The sequence below is a fragment of the Malus sylvestris genome, chromosome 5 (genome assembly GCF_916048215.2).
Source record: "Malus sylvestris chromosome 5, drMalSylv7.2, whole genome shotgun sequence".
Lineage (NCBI taxonomy): Eukaryota > Viridiplantae > Streptophyta > Magnoliopsida > Rosales > Rosaceae > Malus > Malus sylvestris.
In genome coordinates, this window is record NC_062264.1 from 23,880,109 (window position 1) to 23,899,895 (window position 19,787).

The 19,787-nt window shown below is 35.8% G+C and overlaps 2 protein-coding genes and 1 long non-coding RNA gene across 6 annotated transcripts; 1 reads left to right on the plus strand and 2 right to left on the minus strand.

Moving 5' to 3' along the window:
* The first annotated feature begins 815 nt into the window (after positions 1-815).
* LOC126622026 (SKP1-like protein 1A) lies at positions 816-2,704 on the plus strand. Its single transcript, XM_050290673.1, has 2 exons — positions 816-1,230; positions 2,292-2,704. Exons 1-2 carry the CDS (start codon positions 907-909, stop codon positions 2,463-2,465), a joined length of 498 nt encoding a protein of 165 aa, XP_050146630.1. The 5' UTR covers positions 816-906; the 3' UTR covers positions 2,466-2,704.
* Positions 2,705-3,981: 1,277 nt separating this feature from the next.
* LOC126622678 (uncharacterized) lies at positions 3,982-8,399 on the minus strand. Its single transcript, XM_050291427.1, has 5 exons — positions 8,193-8,399; positions 7,230-7,430; positions 6,574-6,819; positions 5,926-6,039; positions 3,982-5,625 (listed from the first exon to the last, which is right to left on the minus strand). The coding sequence occupies exons 1-5, from the start codon at positions 8,397-8,399 to the stop codon at positions 4,144-4,146; spliced, it is 2,250 nt and encodes a 749-aa protein (XP_050147384.1). The 3' UTR covers positions 3,982-4,143.
* Positions 8,400-14,745: 6,346 nt separating this feature from the next.
* LOC126621201 (uncharacterized) lies at positions 14,746-16,660 on the minus strand. 4 transcript variants are annotated; one of them, XR_007622832.1, is made up of 4 exons: positions 16,322-16,660; positions 15,655-15,814; positions 15,225-15,346; positions 14,746-15,115 (listed from the first exon to the last, which is right to left on the minus strand). It is a non-coding gene; the product is annotated as an uncharacterized LOC126621201 (long non-coding RNA). The 4 variants fall into 4 exon arrangements; XR_007622833.1 differs by lacking the exon at positions 16,322-16,660 and adding an exon at positions 16,105-16,115; XR_007622830.1 differs by having other exon boundaries at positions 14,747-15,115; positions 15,751-15,814; positions 16,322-16,648.
* Positions 16,661-19,787: the final 3,127 nt, after the last annotated feature.

A 19,787-nucleotide genomic window follows, 5' to 3' on the forward strand; every position in this document is an offset into this window, starting at 1 on the left:
CAAGAAGTAAGCAGCGCACCCAACGCAAACATCAACATATTTTACTCCTCGGCCGAGTTCGGCCGACGAGTTGGCACGCCCCACATCAACCGAATGACTTAGTTAGCTTATTAGTTACTCGGCCTGCGCGCCACGTAGACTTGGTAACTTTTGGGGTCAACAGTAACACATCATTTAGTTTGTAAATTTAATCTCCAAATTTAGTCTCACTGACATTAACCTTCACAAAAACGCGAATGACTAGAATTTAATCAAAAAGAAAATATAAAAAGGCTTATTATATTAACACCCCACATATTGTTGAATAAATCTCACATACTTAATATACCTCACATTTGTTTTTCCAATTAAAAATTATCTTACTACATCCCACATAATTTTCCAAAATACCCTCACACCCCACATTCCCAACATACACCTTATATTTTCTACACATCCCACATTATTCAAATCTTATAATACTCATTTTTAATTTTTATAAATTAAATTGACTTTAAGAGTAAAACTCTAACATCCTGTGTAATTGATGTGAAGAAAAGAAAATAATCACTTAAGTAGCGCTAATTGAACGAAATGAATTATATTACAGTAATTAACCATTGAATAGAAATAGTTATGTTGCAGGGCACCCAAACAGGAGGCAAACAATCTGTCTCCCATAAAAATTTCCTTCTAAAACACAACGTCGCGTCTCCGCATTTAATGAGTGAAGACCGTCCAAATCGCTATTCGAATTTATCCAAAAAAAATAAAAAAAAATAAATAAACAAAGTAGTTCCGTGTGCAACACCTACTGCGCCCTATAAAACCTCCCCAATTCCCGTCCTTTTCACAATTCACAATTCAACTTTGAAACCCTAAAATCCCGCTCTCGAGTTCTCAATCCTTTCGAAACCCTAGACCGCGATGGCCGCAGAGAAGAAGATGATCACCCTGAAGAGCTCCGACGGCGAGGCGTTCGAGGTTGACGAGGCGGTTGCTATGGAGTCGCAGACCATCAAGCACATGGTGGAGGATGACTGCGCAGACAATGCGATCCCTCTCCCCAACGTGACCAGCCACATCCTCGCCAAGGTCATCGAGTACTGCCGGAAGCATGTCGAGGGTCGCACGGACGGCGACAGCACCGACGTCGGCAAGATTGGCGACGAGAACACTCTCAAGAAGTTTGACGATGACTTCGTCAACGAGATCAAGGCTGATCAGAATGTTCTCTTTGACCTGATCTTGGTGAGTATCTTGATCCCAAATCTTTGTTATTATTTGTTTGTTCGATTTGTAAAATTTGGGCTCTTTTGTTTCTGTATAGGTTTAGTTTAATTTCGATTTCTAATGTTTTGCTAAATTTTTAAGGTTAGGGTTTGCCTATTGGATTAATTTGCGTGACATTGTTGGAAAGATGGATTTTTTTGGGGAACAAACAATTGGGTTCCTGTGGAATATCTTGTTGGAATTTAAGTGTAGAATTTGCTTTTGGATTTATTTATGCGAAATTAGGAGAATTTTCTAAATTGCTGTATGTGATGTATAGGACTTTGTGGTGCAATCTCAATTGCTTATTAGCTCAGAATTCTCTAAATGTGTTGTATGATATGGATTTTGGTATGTGTGGTGTGCCTTTGGATGCGAATGATCACTCAAATTGGTTGGTTCCTATAATGTACTCTTCCGGGTTCGATCAATACCTATTCTTTTAGGCTTTCAGGAACTTGAATTTTAAAGTTTCGTTGCTTTGCCTATTTCTATTGTTGAATGGATATTATCCTAAGCCTTTTCATACTTTTTATTTTAGGGAACTTTAACGAAAAACTGTTCACTTTAATGAAAAACCATATTTTTACACTAAAAAGTCAATCCTAGGACTATTCATTTTACCTTTTATTTTGTACTTATCGTTAAAACTCAAAGTTTTCAAACTCTTTTCATTAATTTTCCTTTTTAGGGATTGTTACAGCTACAGTTCTTAATCAGTTTTAGGGCTAGTTTGGTATTGCTGTGCTTTTTAAAAAAAAAAAACTGTTTCTATTGTTGAGTGTATGGTAAACCTTTTTTTTTTTAATTTTTTTAAAGTGCTTCTAACAAAAAGTGCTTTTAACAAAAAAATAGTGTCCATGAGTGTTTGGTAAACTTGTATTTAAACTGATGTGAATATGTTAAATGACTAAATGATATGGTATTTACAATAATAAGCCTACATTATTCTATTTGAAAATTTCATTAAATGGGCACTGACTAAAGGATATGGTATTTACAATAATTGCTCCTACTATCTTTGTGTTGTTAATTTTCAGGCTGCAAACTATTTGAACATCAAGAGTCTGCTTGATCTGACCTGCCAGACCGTTGCTGACATGATCAAGGGGAAAACACCTGAAGAGATCCGCAAGACTTTCAACATCAAGAATGATTTCACCCCTGAGGAGGAAGAAGAGGTTCGCAGGGAGAACCAGTGGGCTTTTGAGTAAGTAGGAGGGCCCCTTCTCAACAATGTTGATAGTATGATAGGGATGTCGATATAGCTAGATGGGCCGTTCATATTTTGCTTCAAGGGGGTTTTTGGAAGGAGAGCTAATGCTTTATGGCTACTCTAAATTTAAACGGTTTTTTGTTTAGTGATTTTGCTTCTAGGGGGTCTTTAGTCTTTAGAGGGGCCGAGATTTCTACAGACCTCTTATATTATCTTAATATGAAACGGTTTTATTAATTTATGGTCTTTTGCTATATGTTGGAGCCTGCTTTTGTTTTTATCATTTGGTGCCTGCTATGCTTCATGCGCAGTAGCAAGTATGCAAAGGTCTTACATGCGATTTGTGATTCTTCGACACGTTTGAGATGAATGTCTGGTTAGTGCATAAGTGAGAGGTGTGATTTTAGTGGAACAGCAAGCGAAAGGTGTGACAGATCACATACAAGATATTTGTTTCTTGCAGTTCTTCACAATCGCACGAAAGTACGCTTTGATCACCGTTTTCTGAAGCTGTGTATGCAACATTAAGATTTGTAACGGGGATGGGTTTTTTCATTGTCTTGACGGTATCGTATTAACGTCTTTCAACCTGCATTCGTTCTTTAACCTTGCAAACCAAGGATTTGTTCATTAGCTTTGCAAACCGAAGATTCATAAACCAGAGTGTGTTTTGAAAAGAACAAAATGTGTTCATTTCAAAACCAAACTTGACATCACTGTTTTCCTTCTTCTGCTCCCATTCCTACCCTTTGTCTTTTGAAGGTGGCACCGGGTCCTCTGTCCGAAGGTGGACGACTCAGTGCCGTTGATTTTTAACCCCTTTGATCTCTGTGGTTAGATCTAGTGCAACTTTTGAGCTCTCTTCTGTACTTCAGACCTAATTGATTGATGATCCCCTTCTTACTTTGGTGAGGGTTCGATTCTCAGCAGCAGCAGTAACCAATTGAGTGTGTCGTCCTTAACTTTCGATACCCGAAACCATCCCAGATGTTTATTTCCTGAACAGAGCACTCAATTGCTGTCAGCTCAAGATACACGGGAAGTACTATTGGTGTTAGCGTCTTCTTAATAAACAACTCGGATGCGGGGTGATTGTTAGTGCAGCAAGTGAAAGGCTTGATATGTCACATCGGAATCAAATTTGTTTCTTGCAGTTCTTCACAATCACGCTTATGTACGCTCTGACAACTGTTTCCTGAAGTTGCCATTGGAATGGGATGAAGTTACAGCTTCATTTGTCTTGAGGATATCATCTTTTAACTTGCATTTGTTCTTTAACTTTGCTAACCAAAGCTTCATACACCAGAGTTGTTTCGAACATCCCTGCATCGCGCTATTGATTGTTCATTTCCCATTTGCGTCAATCGGTTTTGTGCGCAAGTCTCTGTAATGTTTCCTGGCTATGTATGTCGTTTTTTTGGAGCAATAGAGTACCCAAAAAAAAACTGTTTAACGTATCGTTCAATCCGAAACAGAATGCATCTGTGTTTCACAAATTCACAAATGAAAATTCGGAAGAGAATCAGCTCTTTAAGAATTCTATTTAAAATGTTCAATCATCCCCTAAAACGTCCACATGGCTGTCTGCTAAATGCCTAAAGCAAACAATATCATTGCATCAAAAACTACAAACCAGCAAAAAACCTAACTTGTACTCGTCACAAAAACCAAATTTTCTAACAGCCCTTGTCATGCAGCATGCTTCGATATAGTTCAGAGGAAGCAGTAGCATCACAAAGCTTTGCAGTGAGATTTATTTTCTCATCCTCGAGCATCCAGCATTTCTCATCAAGCTTGTAAACAAGGTTACGGAAGTGCCTAGCTGAATCAGTTTCATGCTGAAGATTTTTAGCAAGATCAGCGTTCCTTTGCGTTAGCCTGAGGTGTTTTTCTTCACAGCCACGCAAACGAGTGTTTTTCTCTTCCTCCAACTTGAGGGCTGTTTCTGCATTATGCAATGCAACGTCATAATAGTATTGGCACAGAGAATTTGCTTCCGAAAGCTGTTGAGTGAGTGCTGTTTTCTCATCTTCCCATTTTATTTGATGATCTTCTGTGCAGTTTTGGGCAACGTCTTGGTCTTTTTCGGAAGCTGGAGTTTGAGCTCTGAGATTTGTTTGTTCATAGTTTTTTATGACTCGATAATAGTAATTGCACGCAAAATATGCTGCAGAAAGCCTTTGAGTGAGTGAAGCTTTCTCTTCTTCCCATTCTTTTCTGAGATCTTCCTTGCAGTTTTGCACAACACTTTTATCCTTTTCAGAAGCTGCAGTTAGAGCTTCAAGTTTTGCCGACATTTCTCTCTTCTCTTGCTCCCATCTCCTACCATCTTCTTCATAACTATCGCACCTCGTCACCATTTCTTTCACCAACTTGCAGTGATTCTCTAACTCCTTAACCAAACCTTCGGATTCCAGATATGCTTCATGAAGCATTGCATTAAGCTTTTGATTTTGTGTTTCCCACACGCAGCGAGAATCTTCGTACACAAGACTCTCCGAAATCAACTTTTCATCCAGTGCTTTCTTCTCCCTCTTCAAATTTTCATTCTCAGCCTTCAATCTCTCAGCCTCAATTTCCGCAACTACTTCCTCACTATCAATCCTTACATTTTCGGCTGTTTTGACCTTCAAATTATCCTCAATCTCTTTGCTACTGTTGTCAATGAAACCAGAAGCTTCATCAGCTTGCCTCAACTCTTCTCCCCAGTTACTGTTATCATTAGCTATCTTTACATCTTCCCAGTTGACAAATCTTCCAAATTCTGGCAAAAGCCAATCTTCCCATCCATTTTCTTCTTCTTTTGCTGCTGGTCGGTGATCAACTTCTAACTTTTCTTTCAATTGCTCATCAGCTTCCCCACAATCATCTTCCCAACTGTTATTTTGTTCTTTTGGTGCCTCTTCTGCAACTTCTGACTTTTCCTTCAATTGGTCATCAGCTTCCCCCCGGTCATCTTCCCAACTGTTATTTTCTTCTTTTGGTTCCTCTTCTGCAACTTCTGACTTTTCCTTCAATTGGTCATCAGCTTCCACCAAATCCTCTTCCCATTTGCTTTTTTCTTCTTTTGGTGATTCTTCTCGGACTTCCAAATTTTCTTTTGGTTCATCCCCAACTTTTGCCATCTCTTTGTCTGATTTCTCGGCCTTGTTAGTTTCCTGCAAACAATCAAGCGTGTAAGAAACAGACAGATTCAATTGCTATATTTCTCTATTTAAATGCTACAATGTGCTAAACTCATTTTGATAAATAAAATAGCGATATTATATTTGTCCGAGCATTGGTATTTCAAAATGGTCACCACGAACTCCTCTCTATTTAATTTTTCCTTTGTAAAGAGCAATAAGTAATGGGTACATAAAGACTATTTTAGAGTTCCAATAATAATTCCAAATTGAAAATGCACACCTAATTTATGATTTTATTGATATGTCATTGTTGGATTAGTTAATGTGTACCCTTTTATTATTTTCTTCTTTTGGTGCTATTTGTTCAACTTCCAACTTATCTGTTTGTGGAAAATCCTCCATTCTAGCTTTCTCTATCTTTGATTGTTCACCCGTGCTAGTTTCCTGCAAAAGATAGAAAAACATTAAACGTGTTGAAAACAAAATAGATTCAATTGCTATATATACTAGACGAGCTTTGAGTAGCTTATAACAGTAATATCAATTGTAATTGCTATATTGGTTGTTATAAATAGGCAAAAGTTGAAGAGATAACCTTTGCTAGGGACATGAGAGAAGCGGGTGCAAAATATCACACTGTTTAATTTCGTAACTATAACACAAAAGGATTGCAGGTAAAAAGAGGAAGGAAGGGTTACTGATATTATTGTTTTCACTTCTTTTCTTTTGCTGTGTATTGTAATCGCGCACAAAGTGCTCTTTACATAGAGCCACATCCGTGACAAACCAAAAAGTGAAATGATTGCCATTTTTGAAAACATCACATAACAACAATTACACTACTATTACCCTTTTGAAAACATCACATAACAACAATTACACTGTTGTTCTCAAGTCTTCCTCACTTAGAGCACGTGGACATTCATTCTCACAATTTTACAACACTGGTCTAATTATCGAAAAATGGTCACGACTTACTCCAAATTTATATGCAGTGTTGCTAAACTTCTGCTGCCTTAGCTTTTGTATTCTCTGGCCTGATGTCTCTTCTGACTTTGTGTGGGTTGACCTCTTTTTTGGGTTGGTGAAGTGAGCAATAATGTAACAACTGTTGGTAAAAAGAAAGAGAAGACTTGACAAACTGTATGCGATTATCCCTCTGTAGGGTTCCATAAACATAAGCACAGTCGCAAGTCGCTCAATCCAAAACAGAAGGTCATGCTCCTGCATAGTCAAATGCAGGCTACTCGTCAAATAATACCAAAAAGTATTATATATCTGGTGTACACATATCAATGTAATGTATGTACGAGCATATACATATTTATACGTATATAGATGTTGTCTGTGCGTAAGATGTTTATGAACATAATATTGAGAAATCTCTTATCACATGGTAACATAATATGCTTATTTTTCCTCCCTTTGATCGATGCTAACTCTTGGCTCTAGATTCACAGTCAAGGAACATGAGTTTGTCAAGCAAACAGAACTATCGAATATATCTTTCCAGGCAATAATTAGTTTAAATTCTTAAGAAGATTCACCTTATAATCAATGATTCAGATTCACAACCTAGTAAATAACAAAATATTTCGCACAGTTATATAGACATTTTTAGTTTCGGTACTCACAAGTAGCCTAGGGTTTATGTCCAACTGCAGCTCGAAGCATATCAAGTAAAAGACATTGGATATACTGAATAAAGGAGCAGAGGCACCTGCAAAATTTCTGGGTAACAAAATAAACGAGAAGATCCCAAACCGCTGTATCCTGAACAGCAGTATCTGTAATTCTATAACCATTTTCTCCAACGCCTCTCTTTTCTTAGTTTCCTGCACAAGTAATACGACATGAGTCAGGCCAAACACAAGATAAAAATGCGAGTGCTTGTATTATGGAGAACAATGGGATATTCTACTAAACACACATATACTGCAGTAACTTATGCTTGATGATTTGATGGTATTATCCACCTTTTTATTCAACTTTATCTAACGAACCGTATTTGTTTGTCCATTTTAGATGGCCAAACAATTTTTGAATTGACTATTTTTTGTCAAGATGATCCTTGAATGAATACTAAAATATAGCATGTTCAAATCAGCACAATGCATATGGGATAGCCTTGTAGAAAACTTGTATACATCTATACAAATATATGTAATACATGTATGTCTAACACTTGTGCAAGCATGTGTATCTGTATTGTATATAAACAAATATAATTGTAAAGTTCATGAACAAGAGAACTCACTCTAGGTCTAAGGCTAAAGATGCGATTCTCCGGAAAATCTTGCTGCCCTTCTGGAGGCATGAATTTCAAGATGCAAACCCTGCATATGGTCGATGTCGCAAAGAAACCCACAACTGTATACCAATAGGTTGTCTGCCGGTAGGAGAATATTAGCATCCAGCTCATCACTCGCTCAAACCAAAAAAAATAACGAAAATATCGTAGCTGCATATGAAATCAATAATATTAGCTAGTCGATTAACAAAAACCCAATCTCCATACCCTAGTAATTTAATGGTGCCAAACGTACGTATGTAGACATGCAAAGTTGCAAACCCTAAATTCATCCTGGTGTGCTTACATGTGATGCATCAATACCAAGACGACGATGTCGGGAGAGCTCTAAGCAATACATACTAGAAAGACTGAAATCGTGGATGGATGACCATTCAAATTTATCGGCTAGGATTATCATCATGATCATTGCAACCCTCTCAAACTTGAGGAGGAGATTATCTAATTCGAGTAGCATCTGCTTGAGTTTGAGGGCCATTCTGGTCTCTGCCATTGTTGCATACAAAGAGAGAGTGAGAAAATCGAGAAGTGGCTAGGGTTTAAGGGATGGAGAAGGAGGACTACATATATATATATATATATATATATATATATATATATATATCTAGTACACTAATACGAGTTTTAACATTTCAATTAATATGGACTCCTTTTTTAATCACATTAATTAGAATTCTAGTCTAATTGGAAGAGAAATTAATTATTAGGTGGTACTGTATTAGTACCACTTCATCCATTTTAAAATGGGACATGTGGACCATTTATTTACAGTTGGATTATAATTTGTTTTAAGGAATTACATATTAAATATTAAAAAACCCAAGTTATAAAAATAACGACCCTATTCATAGCCCTGTTATAAAAACCCAGATTTATTTACAGTTCGTCCCCACTTTCTCTCTCTCTGTTCATAGCACCACCGCCAGGTTATCAGTAATCAAGGCTTATAACTCTTTTTTTTTTTATTCTAATCTCTTTGTTTTTCCCCATTAACTGCAATTTATCACCGATATCTGATTAGAAATTTTCCCTCATTTTTTGGTTTAAGTGATATGAGATCCAAAAAATTTCCCTGCCTCTCTCCCGTCTAGGTACTGAAAAAAAAAACAAAAAAAAAAACCTAGAACTGTTTTTGCTGTTTTTCCTATTAAGAACTCAATGGAATTAATGATGACAAAATCCAGGAAGAAGGTTGGAGATGGAGACAGTGAACAGAGGTGGAAAGAGGAGAGAGCATAAGTGAACAAAAAAAATAGGAGAGTCGACAACCATGGCAACCAGTGACAGGCAAGTGAGGTTGGAGCCGTGGAGGCTGAGGCGGATGGGGATTTGTCGGGTTCGAAACCCTAAATGGCAATCAATGTCAAATTAAAAATGGAGTATCAATCTGGGTATTAAATGGTAGATAACGGAATTGGATCATCTCCTGAGCATAAGCTCATAATCCTCTTGACCAGCATACGTAAGCCTTTAGATCAAAATCTAATGGTTATAAATAGGAAGTCCCTCTAAAAATTATAATAATTGTAGCTGTTAGATCAAAATCTAACGGCTCACGTGGGCTGGTTAGGAGGATCATGAGCTTGTGCTCAGGAGAGGATCCAATTCCAGAGATAACGATGGGTGGTTGTTTTTTATAATTCGGGTTTTTTAATTATTTAATCTGTAATTGATTAAAACTTAGGGGGGGCATATTCAATTAGAATTTTGAGGGATTTTAATTCTTTTAATGAATTTAGGGGTATTCAATCAGGATTTTAAGTGATTCTCTGAAATTCAAGGTGTATTCAATTAGAATTTTATGATAGTTTATTAAAATCCTTAGAAATCTGGGTGTATTCAATTATGATTTTAAAGAAGTTTATAACATTCCAGGTGTATTCAATTAGAAATGGATTTTAAAGAATTTGAGAAAATTGAGGAATTAGAAGGAATTGGAGAGATTTCGTAGTGTATTTTAAGCATCCACAAATCTCACCTCTTCCCATGAGATTTCGAGAGAATTGAATCAAAATTTTATATGGAATCTCTACAAATCAATTAAACTCCATAAAAATCCATGGACTTATAAATCCATTAAAGTCTCTCAAATTCTCAATTGAATACACTCCCTTAAGGAAAACTAATGAAAATGACTTGAATTAGATAATATAATTATAAATATGTGGAGAAAATAGAAAATAAATCGATTTATGGTTATGAAATAGAATTGGGAATTATTTCTGGAAATAATTATAATTTACATCGTAAATTTTATCGACACGTGGGAAAAGGAAAAGAATGCCCTAGTGGTATAACGTAGATATACGAGGACGTATTTTATTCTCGTATATCTTGTCGTATTTCTTAGCATAATTTGATAGAATTCAATTCTATGAGTGTGTAGGCTAAAACCGTTCGTCAAACAAAATTATAACGAATAAAATAGAAGCGAACGAAAGTAAGGGCAAAATAGTCATTTAATCATGATTTGGAAAATTCTAGATTTTGGGGTGTTGTGGTGGAAATAGGCCACAGAAGTGGCTGACAGGGAAAAAGGGAAGTCGGTTGGAAGAAAAAAAAAAGGGTGGCCAATTGGGGAGAAGGGGGAAGAGAGAGACCATTGAGAGGAGAGAGAAAGGAGAGGAAAGGAGGGAGGTGCAGAGTACCCAAACCTAGCTCTACAACCCACACCCAACTCGTGTAGACCTTGTACCTGACCCGTATTACCCATTTCTGGTGTATTTCCGTCGATTTTCTGGCGATCCAAAGCACCCAAACACATGGGAAACACTCTAAGACCTTCCCTTTCTTCATTCCACCCAAGTTTGATGGACTTTAGCCTTAAAAATAAGGAAACATGCACGGTGGGTGTGGCAGGTTCGTGTGTAAATTCCTCAAATCCTTAAATATTTTCCTCCAATAACCACCACCATTAGACTTCCCTTGAGGCCTGGAACAAAGCCCATTCATTGGGGGCGTCAGAGTTGTTTTGGAGTCGAATCAAGAGCACCTAATTCGAGGGCCTTCAGCGGGGTTTGAGTGAAATTGGAGCTTTTCCCGGCTAAATTGGACTTGGTCACAGGTATAAAGTTTGCTCTACTCTTTGAGATCTTCATTTCTGTAATTTTTGAGAATTTTTAAAAATAGTTGAATTTTCCGGCGAGTCGAGGCTGTTGACCGCCACTGGCGGCAGCAGGTGTGGCGGCGCACGGCCAGGGAGTCGATGTTGCCATTTTTCATGTAAATTTCAATATTCTGAATCTATAATTGGTAATCATCTGATATGAATTGGATTATGAAGGTTAGTGTTGAATGTGGTGGTTACTAGAATATGTTTGGAAATTGGTAAATAATGAATTGTGAATTACGAATGGCTTGATCCCTGTTTAGGGTACGTAGGTAGTCTAACGAGATGTTAGATTCAGCCATAAATCAAGTAAGATTAAATAATCAAGAATTACTTCCTGTAAAGAAGTTGAGTTATTAGAAGTAAATTTTGACTTAATAGAAAGATTAGGCACATGCCTTATAAATTAATTATGTTCATGTCTATTGAGAGGGAGTTAAGGAATTTAAATAAAGAATCATGATTTAAAAATTTTGCAAAGTAAAGTAAAGTTTTTGGGCCTATCAACAAAAGTAATCCCTGAAAATAAATATTTCGGGGCTGGGGCGTGACAAAATGGTATCAGAGCAAATGATCATATTATAAGAGATGCACTATTCTTGAGTCTTGTTGGTGTGAATTATGATATGCATTGTGGTTGCATTAATTCATATTTTTAGGAATAAAGTGGCATTCATGTTTTATATGTGAAATGCATATATAAATTGTATTAGGATTGTGGTGTGATTTCCTTAGAATTATGAAAGCTTCGTTAATGAGAATTGTGATTTGCATTTATAATGCATTGCTTCTAAGTTATTTGAGTAATGAGAAAGTATATATATATATATATATATATATATATATATATATATATATATGTTGAGAATCATCATGAGGTGAAATGAATTGGATTGACATTCTGTTATGTAGTATGAGATATTATTGGGTTGTGGGTGTGAATTATGAATTGTATTGATATTGCATTATTTCGTAAGTTCTATGATTATGACGAAATATATGTGGAATGCATATATTGTGAATTATGATGCTTTAAATTGAATTGAGTGGGAGTAGGAAAATTTTAAAATATAGTATTCATGTTATCGCTTTGAAGATGAGCATTTGATTCAAGTTTTGGATTAATCTTGAATTAAATTGATATTATGCTATGCATTATGAAAATGTTGAATGTTAAGGTGATTGTGAGGTGGTGGTAAGTAGGTGGAGAATTTGTATTAGACCTAGCACTTGGGATATGTGAATTGGGCAAAAGATCTGTGGATATGTGAATTGGACGAAAAAGGTCTGTGGATATGTGAATTGGGCTAAAAGGCCCATGAATGTGAAATTGGGTGAAAAAGGCCCGTGGATATGTGAAATGGGCAAAAAAGGCCCGTGGATGTGGAATTGGGTGAAAAAGGCCCGTGGGTGTGAGAAATGAATGGGCACAAAGACCCAGTGTTCTAGAAGAAAAGCTCCTTGTGTGGGCTGTGAGAGGAAAAAAAAAAGAAAAAAAAAAGAAAAAGAACACGTGATGTGTATTGGCCAGGTATAGTACAATATGTTCCAGCCTACTAGTCACTGATGAAGATAAAAGAAAATGGTGGTGGAATTAGTAGTTTGACAATGATAAGTATAGCTACAAATTTTAAAAATATTATGGCCACCATAATTTGGTTGGAAACTTGAATTTTTATGGAAGATATGGTGTTTTTTTCGAATGGGAAGGAAATTATAAACTGTAGTTAAGGTTGATCATTATTTTTGGAATGGTGAAAAGATTATGAAATTTTCTCCATTTATTTAGGATGGACATGAATGAAATTATGAAATGATATTTTAGTTCATTTAATATAAATGAATTTCTAGTTGTGTGAGATGGGTAATTTTTATGATTGATGAAAAATTGATGGGGAAGAAAATTTTAATTACAAATTTGATTATTTTGGTTGCCTTGGTCTTGAGTTGGCATTGTTGGGTTTGATATTACGAACAAAAACGGATGAAGAGCATATATTCTCGTAACTATATGATTATTTAAAGTTTAATTTCGTTGACCGTTAAAGTTGTGATATACATATATATATTTCTCTCCCTTGGATGATGGAAGGTGAGTATTGCTCTGGAAGTGCGAGTCACTAATTTATTAATTTTGTGGCTACATTTGATGTAAGTTAAGAGTGAAGCAATCAAAAGGAAGATTTAAAAGGTTTTAATTTTATTGTGGGCAATTTAGTTAATTGCGAAAAATGAAGGGAACCATAAAATGAGAATTTATATTGGTGGTGTTGCGAATTTAGTTTTAATTTTCTTTCTATTAACCAGTGAGTGTGATTGGAAAATTTTCATGAATTTGGTTGAAATTTTTTATGTCCGTTTTGCCAATCATAAAGTTTTGGCTGGAAATTTATAATATTTATGTTGCCAATGAGTATGATTAGAATTTTTATATTTATTCTGCCAATAAATGTGTATGGAAATAGGAGAATGTGAGTGATATTCACAATTATAATTCGTTGATTTGCTTATTTTTTGGGACTTGAAAGTGTGGCATGAAATTTCGAGTTCGTTAATATTAACGTTTTCCGGTTGGGTTTTATGTTTGTGGAAGAGAAAGTTATAAAGTCAAATTTGATTTGTTGGTTTGCCATTAACGAATTATGATAGAAAATTCTAATATTTTGTTAGTCATGATAGTCATGGTTTGACATTTGACATTTTAATCAACTATGCAATTGGGGAAATGAAGGTTTAAACTTGAATGTGGAAAGAAGAGCTATGGCTCTAATCAATATGATTGTGTCCACATGTGCATTGTTTGGATTTTGTTAGATAAATATTTTGTATTATTTGCATAGATTGTTAATAACAAAACGCGTGCCATGTGTGAAATCCCAGATGCCTAAGTTCAAATGCAATAAATGAACACATACTTAAGTTCAACCCGTGTTTTGGTTGGTTGATGCATGTTAATTTCAAGCCTTGGTTTCATTTCAAGTTAATGAAAATTTCAAATCTTTATTTTAATATGGTAGAGAGTAATGATGGTTGGAATTCCAATGATTTTGGTTGAAATTTTTGCTAACTGATTTGTCAATTTTAGTGGTTTGGCTTTATATTGTGATATTTACTTAGCCACTGATGAATTACAGCTAGAATTTACGATATTTATTCTATTAATGTATGTGACTAGAAGTTATGGTATTTTTACTTATCAAAGAAGGTGGTTGGAAAACTGAGAAAATGGGTACAATCACGATAAATTCTTCATTGATTTTTTTTTTAATTTGAATAAAATCATGGACAGAGGTTATAATCTTGTTCACCATAAAAGAAGTAGTGGAATTAGTTTTAATTTTCCTTTCGTAACTTGGTGGTTGAAATCTCGAGGACAAGATTTATTTTAACCAGGGGGGTTGAATGTAATACCATGAAAAATTTAAAGATAGATAATATAATTATGAATATGTGGAGAAATCGAAAATAAATCGATTTATGGTTATGAAATAGAATTGGGAATTATTTCTGGAAATAATTATAATTTACGTCGTAAATTTTATCGACACGTGGGAAAAGGAAAAAAATACCCTAGTGGTATAACATAGGGGTGGGCACGGGCCGGGCCGGGCCCATTTTTGAAGGGACCGGACCGGACCCGGAATAAAGTGAGACGGGCCGGGCCGAGTCGGGCATTACAAATTTTAAAATAGGAACCGGACCTTACCCGGCCCGGTTGAAACGGGCCGGTTCCATCCGGGTCAACGGGTCCTCTGTTTTTTTTTTCCTGTTTAAACTTTAAAGCATAGATTGAAATTTAAAAAAAAAAAAAGCACAGCTACAGTACTGCACAGATTGCAATTGCACAAATTTGCAATCTGTGCAAATTACAATTGCACATATTCAATACATCCAAAATAACGTTATAGCGTCCAACATCTAAAGATCGAATCAACATACAAAATATTCAAAACCGAGAGTCCAAGACATCCAAATTCCAAAGTCCAAAAATCAAATAATTCAAAACAACATAAACATGACATTTTCAATAAATTCCAAATGAACATAGGAAACCACATCCAATTCCAACATCCAAGTTCCAACATCATTCCTCATTGAATCTGTAAGGAAAAATAAAATATAAACTTGATATTATTAACGTCCATCATCATATTATCCTCATTGAATCATTGAAAAGTAAAGCATATTCATTTAAGTTTAAAATATTACCGCAATTCCTTTTCCTTTATTCATTTGAGTTGTTTGATGAGGAGCTTCAATTTCAGCATCACTTGATGGGATGGTTGAGCTTGTAGATATAACATTAGCATTTGCTTTTCTTCTTTTATATTCTACAACAAAGAACAAAAGGATGTTAATTGTAAACAAATTAATATAAAGTTATAGACCAAACTATACAAAACAAAAGAATTACCTTCTTCACACTCTTGATAAAACACATAGCTAAGCTCATCACACAACACATAAATACACAACAGGGAGTTAAACACTGCACATATAGATTCTAAAACTGCATTTTTAAACAGATTCTAAAACTGCACACAATCAAAACACATAGCTAAGCTCATCACACAACACATAAATACACAGCAGAGAGTTAAACACTGCATGTGCAGCAAATGCCTGTGACCCATCCAACCTGCCACGTAAATAAGTTAGGAACCATGATTCCTAACACAAATTGCAAGAATTGCGTTTGAAAACTGCCACTGATGAATGAAATATACGCACAAACCTCCTCTAGCTTTTTTTGACGTCCTCTTGACTCAATGGGGAAGTGCCTTAGCATGATAAACAACCTGAAGTGATAAACAAGTCAAAGTAAACACTTGTTTTATTAAAACCAGAATAAAATTAAAATCCGGAAAACTCAGATGCTTTCTCAGAGATGACAAAAGTCCTTGCTTTCTTAGAGATGACAAAAGTCCTTGCCTTTCACCAAAATCAAAACACATAGCTAAGCTCATCACAAAACTGCACAGTTTCAAAACTGCATTTTACACAAATTCTAAAACTGCACAGTTTCAAAACTGCATTTTACACAGCTCATCAAAGAACTAACTTCTCAAAACTTGTTATCACCACTTACCGATGCTAGAAGAAAAAAAAACCCCCAAATCTGAAAAACGCACGCAGTTCTTGTTCTTGATCCAAATTCCAATTAAATTCAAAATTGTCGACCATCAATAAAAAAAAACCCCAAATCTGAAAAAACGCAAGCAGTTCTCTAATCAATCCTATTATTCATGCTACTGATCCTCTGCATCAACAAAAATAAAATTCGGAGAAGTAGACAGTAGACTTACAGTAGCCGGCGAAGTAACGGATGTCGTCGAGGTCGAAGGATGGCTGGATGGGTGGTGGTGGAGTCGTTGTGTTGGTCGCGGCGGTGGTGATGGGAGTTCTCCGGGATGTCGTCGGAGTCGAGGGAGTCGATGGAGTGACGGTGGAGAGGTGGGCGTGGGAATGAGAGAGTGAGAGACTGAAACTGATTTGGAAACCTAGGTTACAAATTAATGGTTCAGATTGGATGATAGATTATCATTCAATCTTAACCGTTGATTATAATTGGAAACGGGTCGGTCCGGGGCCCCGTTTTTCTAAGGTTTAGGAACCGGCCCACCCCGTAAATAACCATGGCCCGGCCCGCCCCGCCCTGTTTGTTCCCAAAAAAAGAAGGACCCGGCCCGTACCCGCCCCGAACCTACATTACCCGCCCCGACCCGCGGTTCCTCTACCCGTTTGCCCACCCCTAGTATAACATAGATATACGAGGACGTGTTTTATTCTCATATATCTTGTCGTATTTCTTAGCATAATTTGATAGAATTCAATTCTATGAGTGTGTAGGCTAAAACCATTCATCAAACGAAATTTTAACAAATAAAATAGAAGCGAACAAAAGTAAGGGCAAAATAGTCATTTAATCATGATTTGGAAAATTCTAGATTTTGGGGTGTTGTGGTGGAAATAGGCCACGGAAGTGGCTGATAGGGAAAAAGGGAAGTCGGTTGGAAGAAAAAAAAAAGGTGGCCAATTGGGGAGAAGGGGGAAGAGAGAGACCATTGAGAGGAGGGAGAAAGGAGAGGAAATGAGGGAGGTGTAGAGTACCCAAACCTAGCCCTACAACCCATACCCAACCCTTGTAGACCTCATACCCGACCCGTATTACCCATTTCCGTTGGTTTTCCGGCGATCTAAAGCACCCAAACACGTGGGAAACACTCTAAGACCTTCCCTCTCTCCATTTCACCCAAGTTTGATGGACTTTAGCCTTAAAACTAGGGAAACCCGCACGGTGGGTGCGGCAGGTTCGTGTGTAAATTCCTCAAATTCTTAAATGTTTTTCTTCAATTACGACTACCATTAGACTTCCCTTGAGGCCTGAAAAAAAGCCCATTCATTGGTTGGGGCGTCGGAGTTGTTTTGGAGTCGAATCAAGAACACATAATTCGAGGGTCTCCAGCGGGTTTGAGTGAAATTGAAGCTTTTCCCGGCCAAATTGGACTTGGCCACAGGTATAAAGTTTCCTCTACTCTTTGAGATCTTCATTTCTGTAATTTTTGAGAATTTTTAAAAAATAGTTGAATTTTCCGGCGAGTTGGGGCGGCCGACTGCCACTGGCGGCAGCAGGTGCGGCAGCGCACGGCCAGGGAGCCGATGTTGCCATTTTTCATGGAAATTTCGATATTCTGAATCTATAATTGGTAATCATTTGATATGAATTGGATTATGAAGGTTAGTGTTGAATGTGGTGGTTATTAGAATATGTTTGGAAATTGGTAAATAATGAATTGTGAACGACGAATGTCTTGATCCTTGTTTAGGGTACGTAGGCAATCTAATGAGATGTTAGATGCAACCATAAATCAAGTAAGATTAAATAATCAAGAATTAATTCATGTTAAGAAGTTGAGTTATTAGAAGTAAATTTTGACTTAATAGAAAGATTAGGCACATGCCTTATAAATTAATTATGTTCATGTTTATGTCTATTGATAGGGAGTTAAGGAATTTAAATAAAGAATCATGATTTAAAAATTTTGCGAAGTAAAGTAAAGTTTTTGGGCCTATCAACAAAAGTAATCCCTGAAAATAAATACTTCGGGGCAAGGGCGTGACAATTAGTACAAGCCCATATTAAAGTAGTCCAACTAAAAATGGCTCAACTATAATAAATTATAATTTGTCGATTTTACCCCTAACTTTTTTAGGTTGAGTTCCAGATTTTCGTTGTTAATGGAGTTCATCGTTGTTTTGCAGACTTTCTTCTTTTTATTTGAAACCAAAACATAGGTCATCATGCTATTTAATTTATATTTTGTATTATTTCGTTTAAATATGATCGTTTATTTATAGTGTATTTGAGGTACTGTTTTTCAATTTTTCTTCATCAGTAGAGTTCATTGTTTATTTCTCCAGAAAATAAATTTGAGATCTGCATGCTATTCAATAATAACGATGGGTCACTATTTCTGGACTGTAAAAATAAATTGTTTCTTGATTTTAAGTAACACTGTTTCTGGAATCTAAGTCACTGTTTCTGGAATCTAAGTTACTATTTCTAGAATCTAAGTCACTATTTCTCAATCCAAATGAAATAGATACATTGTTTCTTAAATGTAAGCTAGAAAAGAAATAGTAAAATTCACTGTATTTGGATTTAAAGCAAAATAAGCACCTTGTTTCTTAAATATAATCAACTGATGCATGAAAGAAAAGAAACAGTCAAAGGTTAAAACATATACTGTTTTTGGAATCTAAGTCACTGTTTCTGGAATTTAAATCACTGTTTTTGAAATTTAAGTCACTGTTTCTGAAATTTAAATCACTGTTTCTAGAATTTAAGTCACCGTTTTTGGATTTTGGTTCTTTTCTTTCTAATTACAGTGTTTGTTTGTGCATAGACAAAACAAACACTGTATCTGATTTTTTTTTTCTAGAAACAGTTTTATGTTTTGGTTCTTTTGTTTTTTTTCAGACATTTTTTCGTCGGTTTCTGTCATTAAACTTCTTTGAACTTGTTTCGGCGGCTTTGTTCCGATGATTGCTTTATTTTTCAACTTTGATTTGGTTGTTTTTGAAATGGGGGAATTCGATTTGATAGGAAGACAGGAAGTTATTATAGCAGTTTCGTGCTGGGTTGAGGTTGGTGAAGAGTCATATCAAATCATTTAGGAGTATTTACGGAAGTGTAGATTTGTAGCGGGTTGGTCTTGTAAGTTTGACTTGTGGACAATAGTTTTGGATGATTTTTTATTAAACTTTGAACCATTTTGGTTCTATAACATTTTGGAATGGTTTTTGGTTAAATATTTGTTGGCCCGAGCCCTTTTCATTAAAGCTCTCTAAAACTTATTATAAATCCACCTGTAAATAAATTGTCCACATGTAATAATAGTACTCTGGATGACGTGGTACTACATTACCACCTAATAATATTTCTTATAGATGTGGATGTGACAACATTAATATAATGAACATATGCTTTTTTATGCACTTTGAGTTTAAATTCCCTTCTCATAAATTAATTTAAAATAGAATATATTTTGAATCAAAACAATAATCTCCAACTAAAATACTCCTTTGATTGATGAGAAGATCTCATTAGACACTTGGCTTTATAGAACTAATTAATTAAGGGAAAATTACATAGTAGCCCCTTAGGTTTAAGGTCTATTACAATATCTTTAAAACATTTCACTTTCATACCTCACGTACTATTTTATTTCAAAATAATACTTCCGTTACATTTTCCATCTATTAATCCAT

Excerpts from the sequence above, each read along its gene's own strand:
- LOC126622678 (XM_050291427.1), bottom strand. The coding sequence starts at position 8,399 with ATGGCAGAGACCAGAATGGCCCTCAAACTCAAGCAGATGCTACTCGAA. Across the intron at positions 7,431-8,192 it reads TTGGTATTGATGCATCACAT|GAAACTAAGAAAAGAGAGGC; the intron begins GTAAGCACACCA and ends TTACTTGTGCAG. Across the intron at positions 5,626-5,925 it reads AAGAAGAAAATAATAAAAGG|GAAACTAACAAGGCCGAGAA; the intron begins GTACACATTAAC and ends GATTGTTTGCAG.
- LOC126622026 (XM_050290673.1), top strand. The coding sequence starts at position 907 with ATGGCCGCAGAGAAGAAGATGATCACCCTGAAGAGCTCCGACGGCGAG. Across the intron at positions 1,231-2,291 it reads TTCTCTTTGACCTGATCTTG|GCTGCAAACTATTTGAACAT; the intron begins GTGAGTATCTTG and ends GTTAATTTTCAG.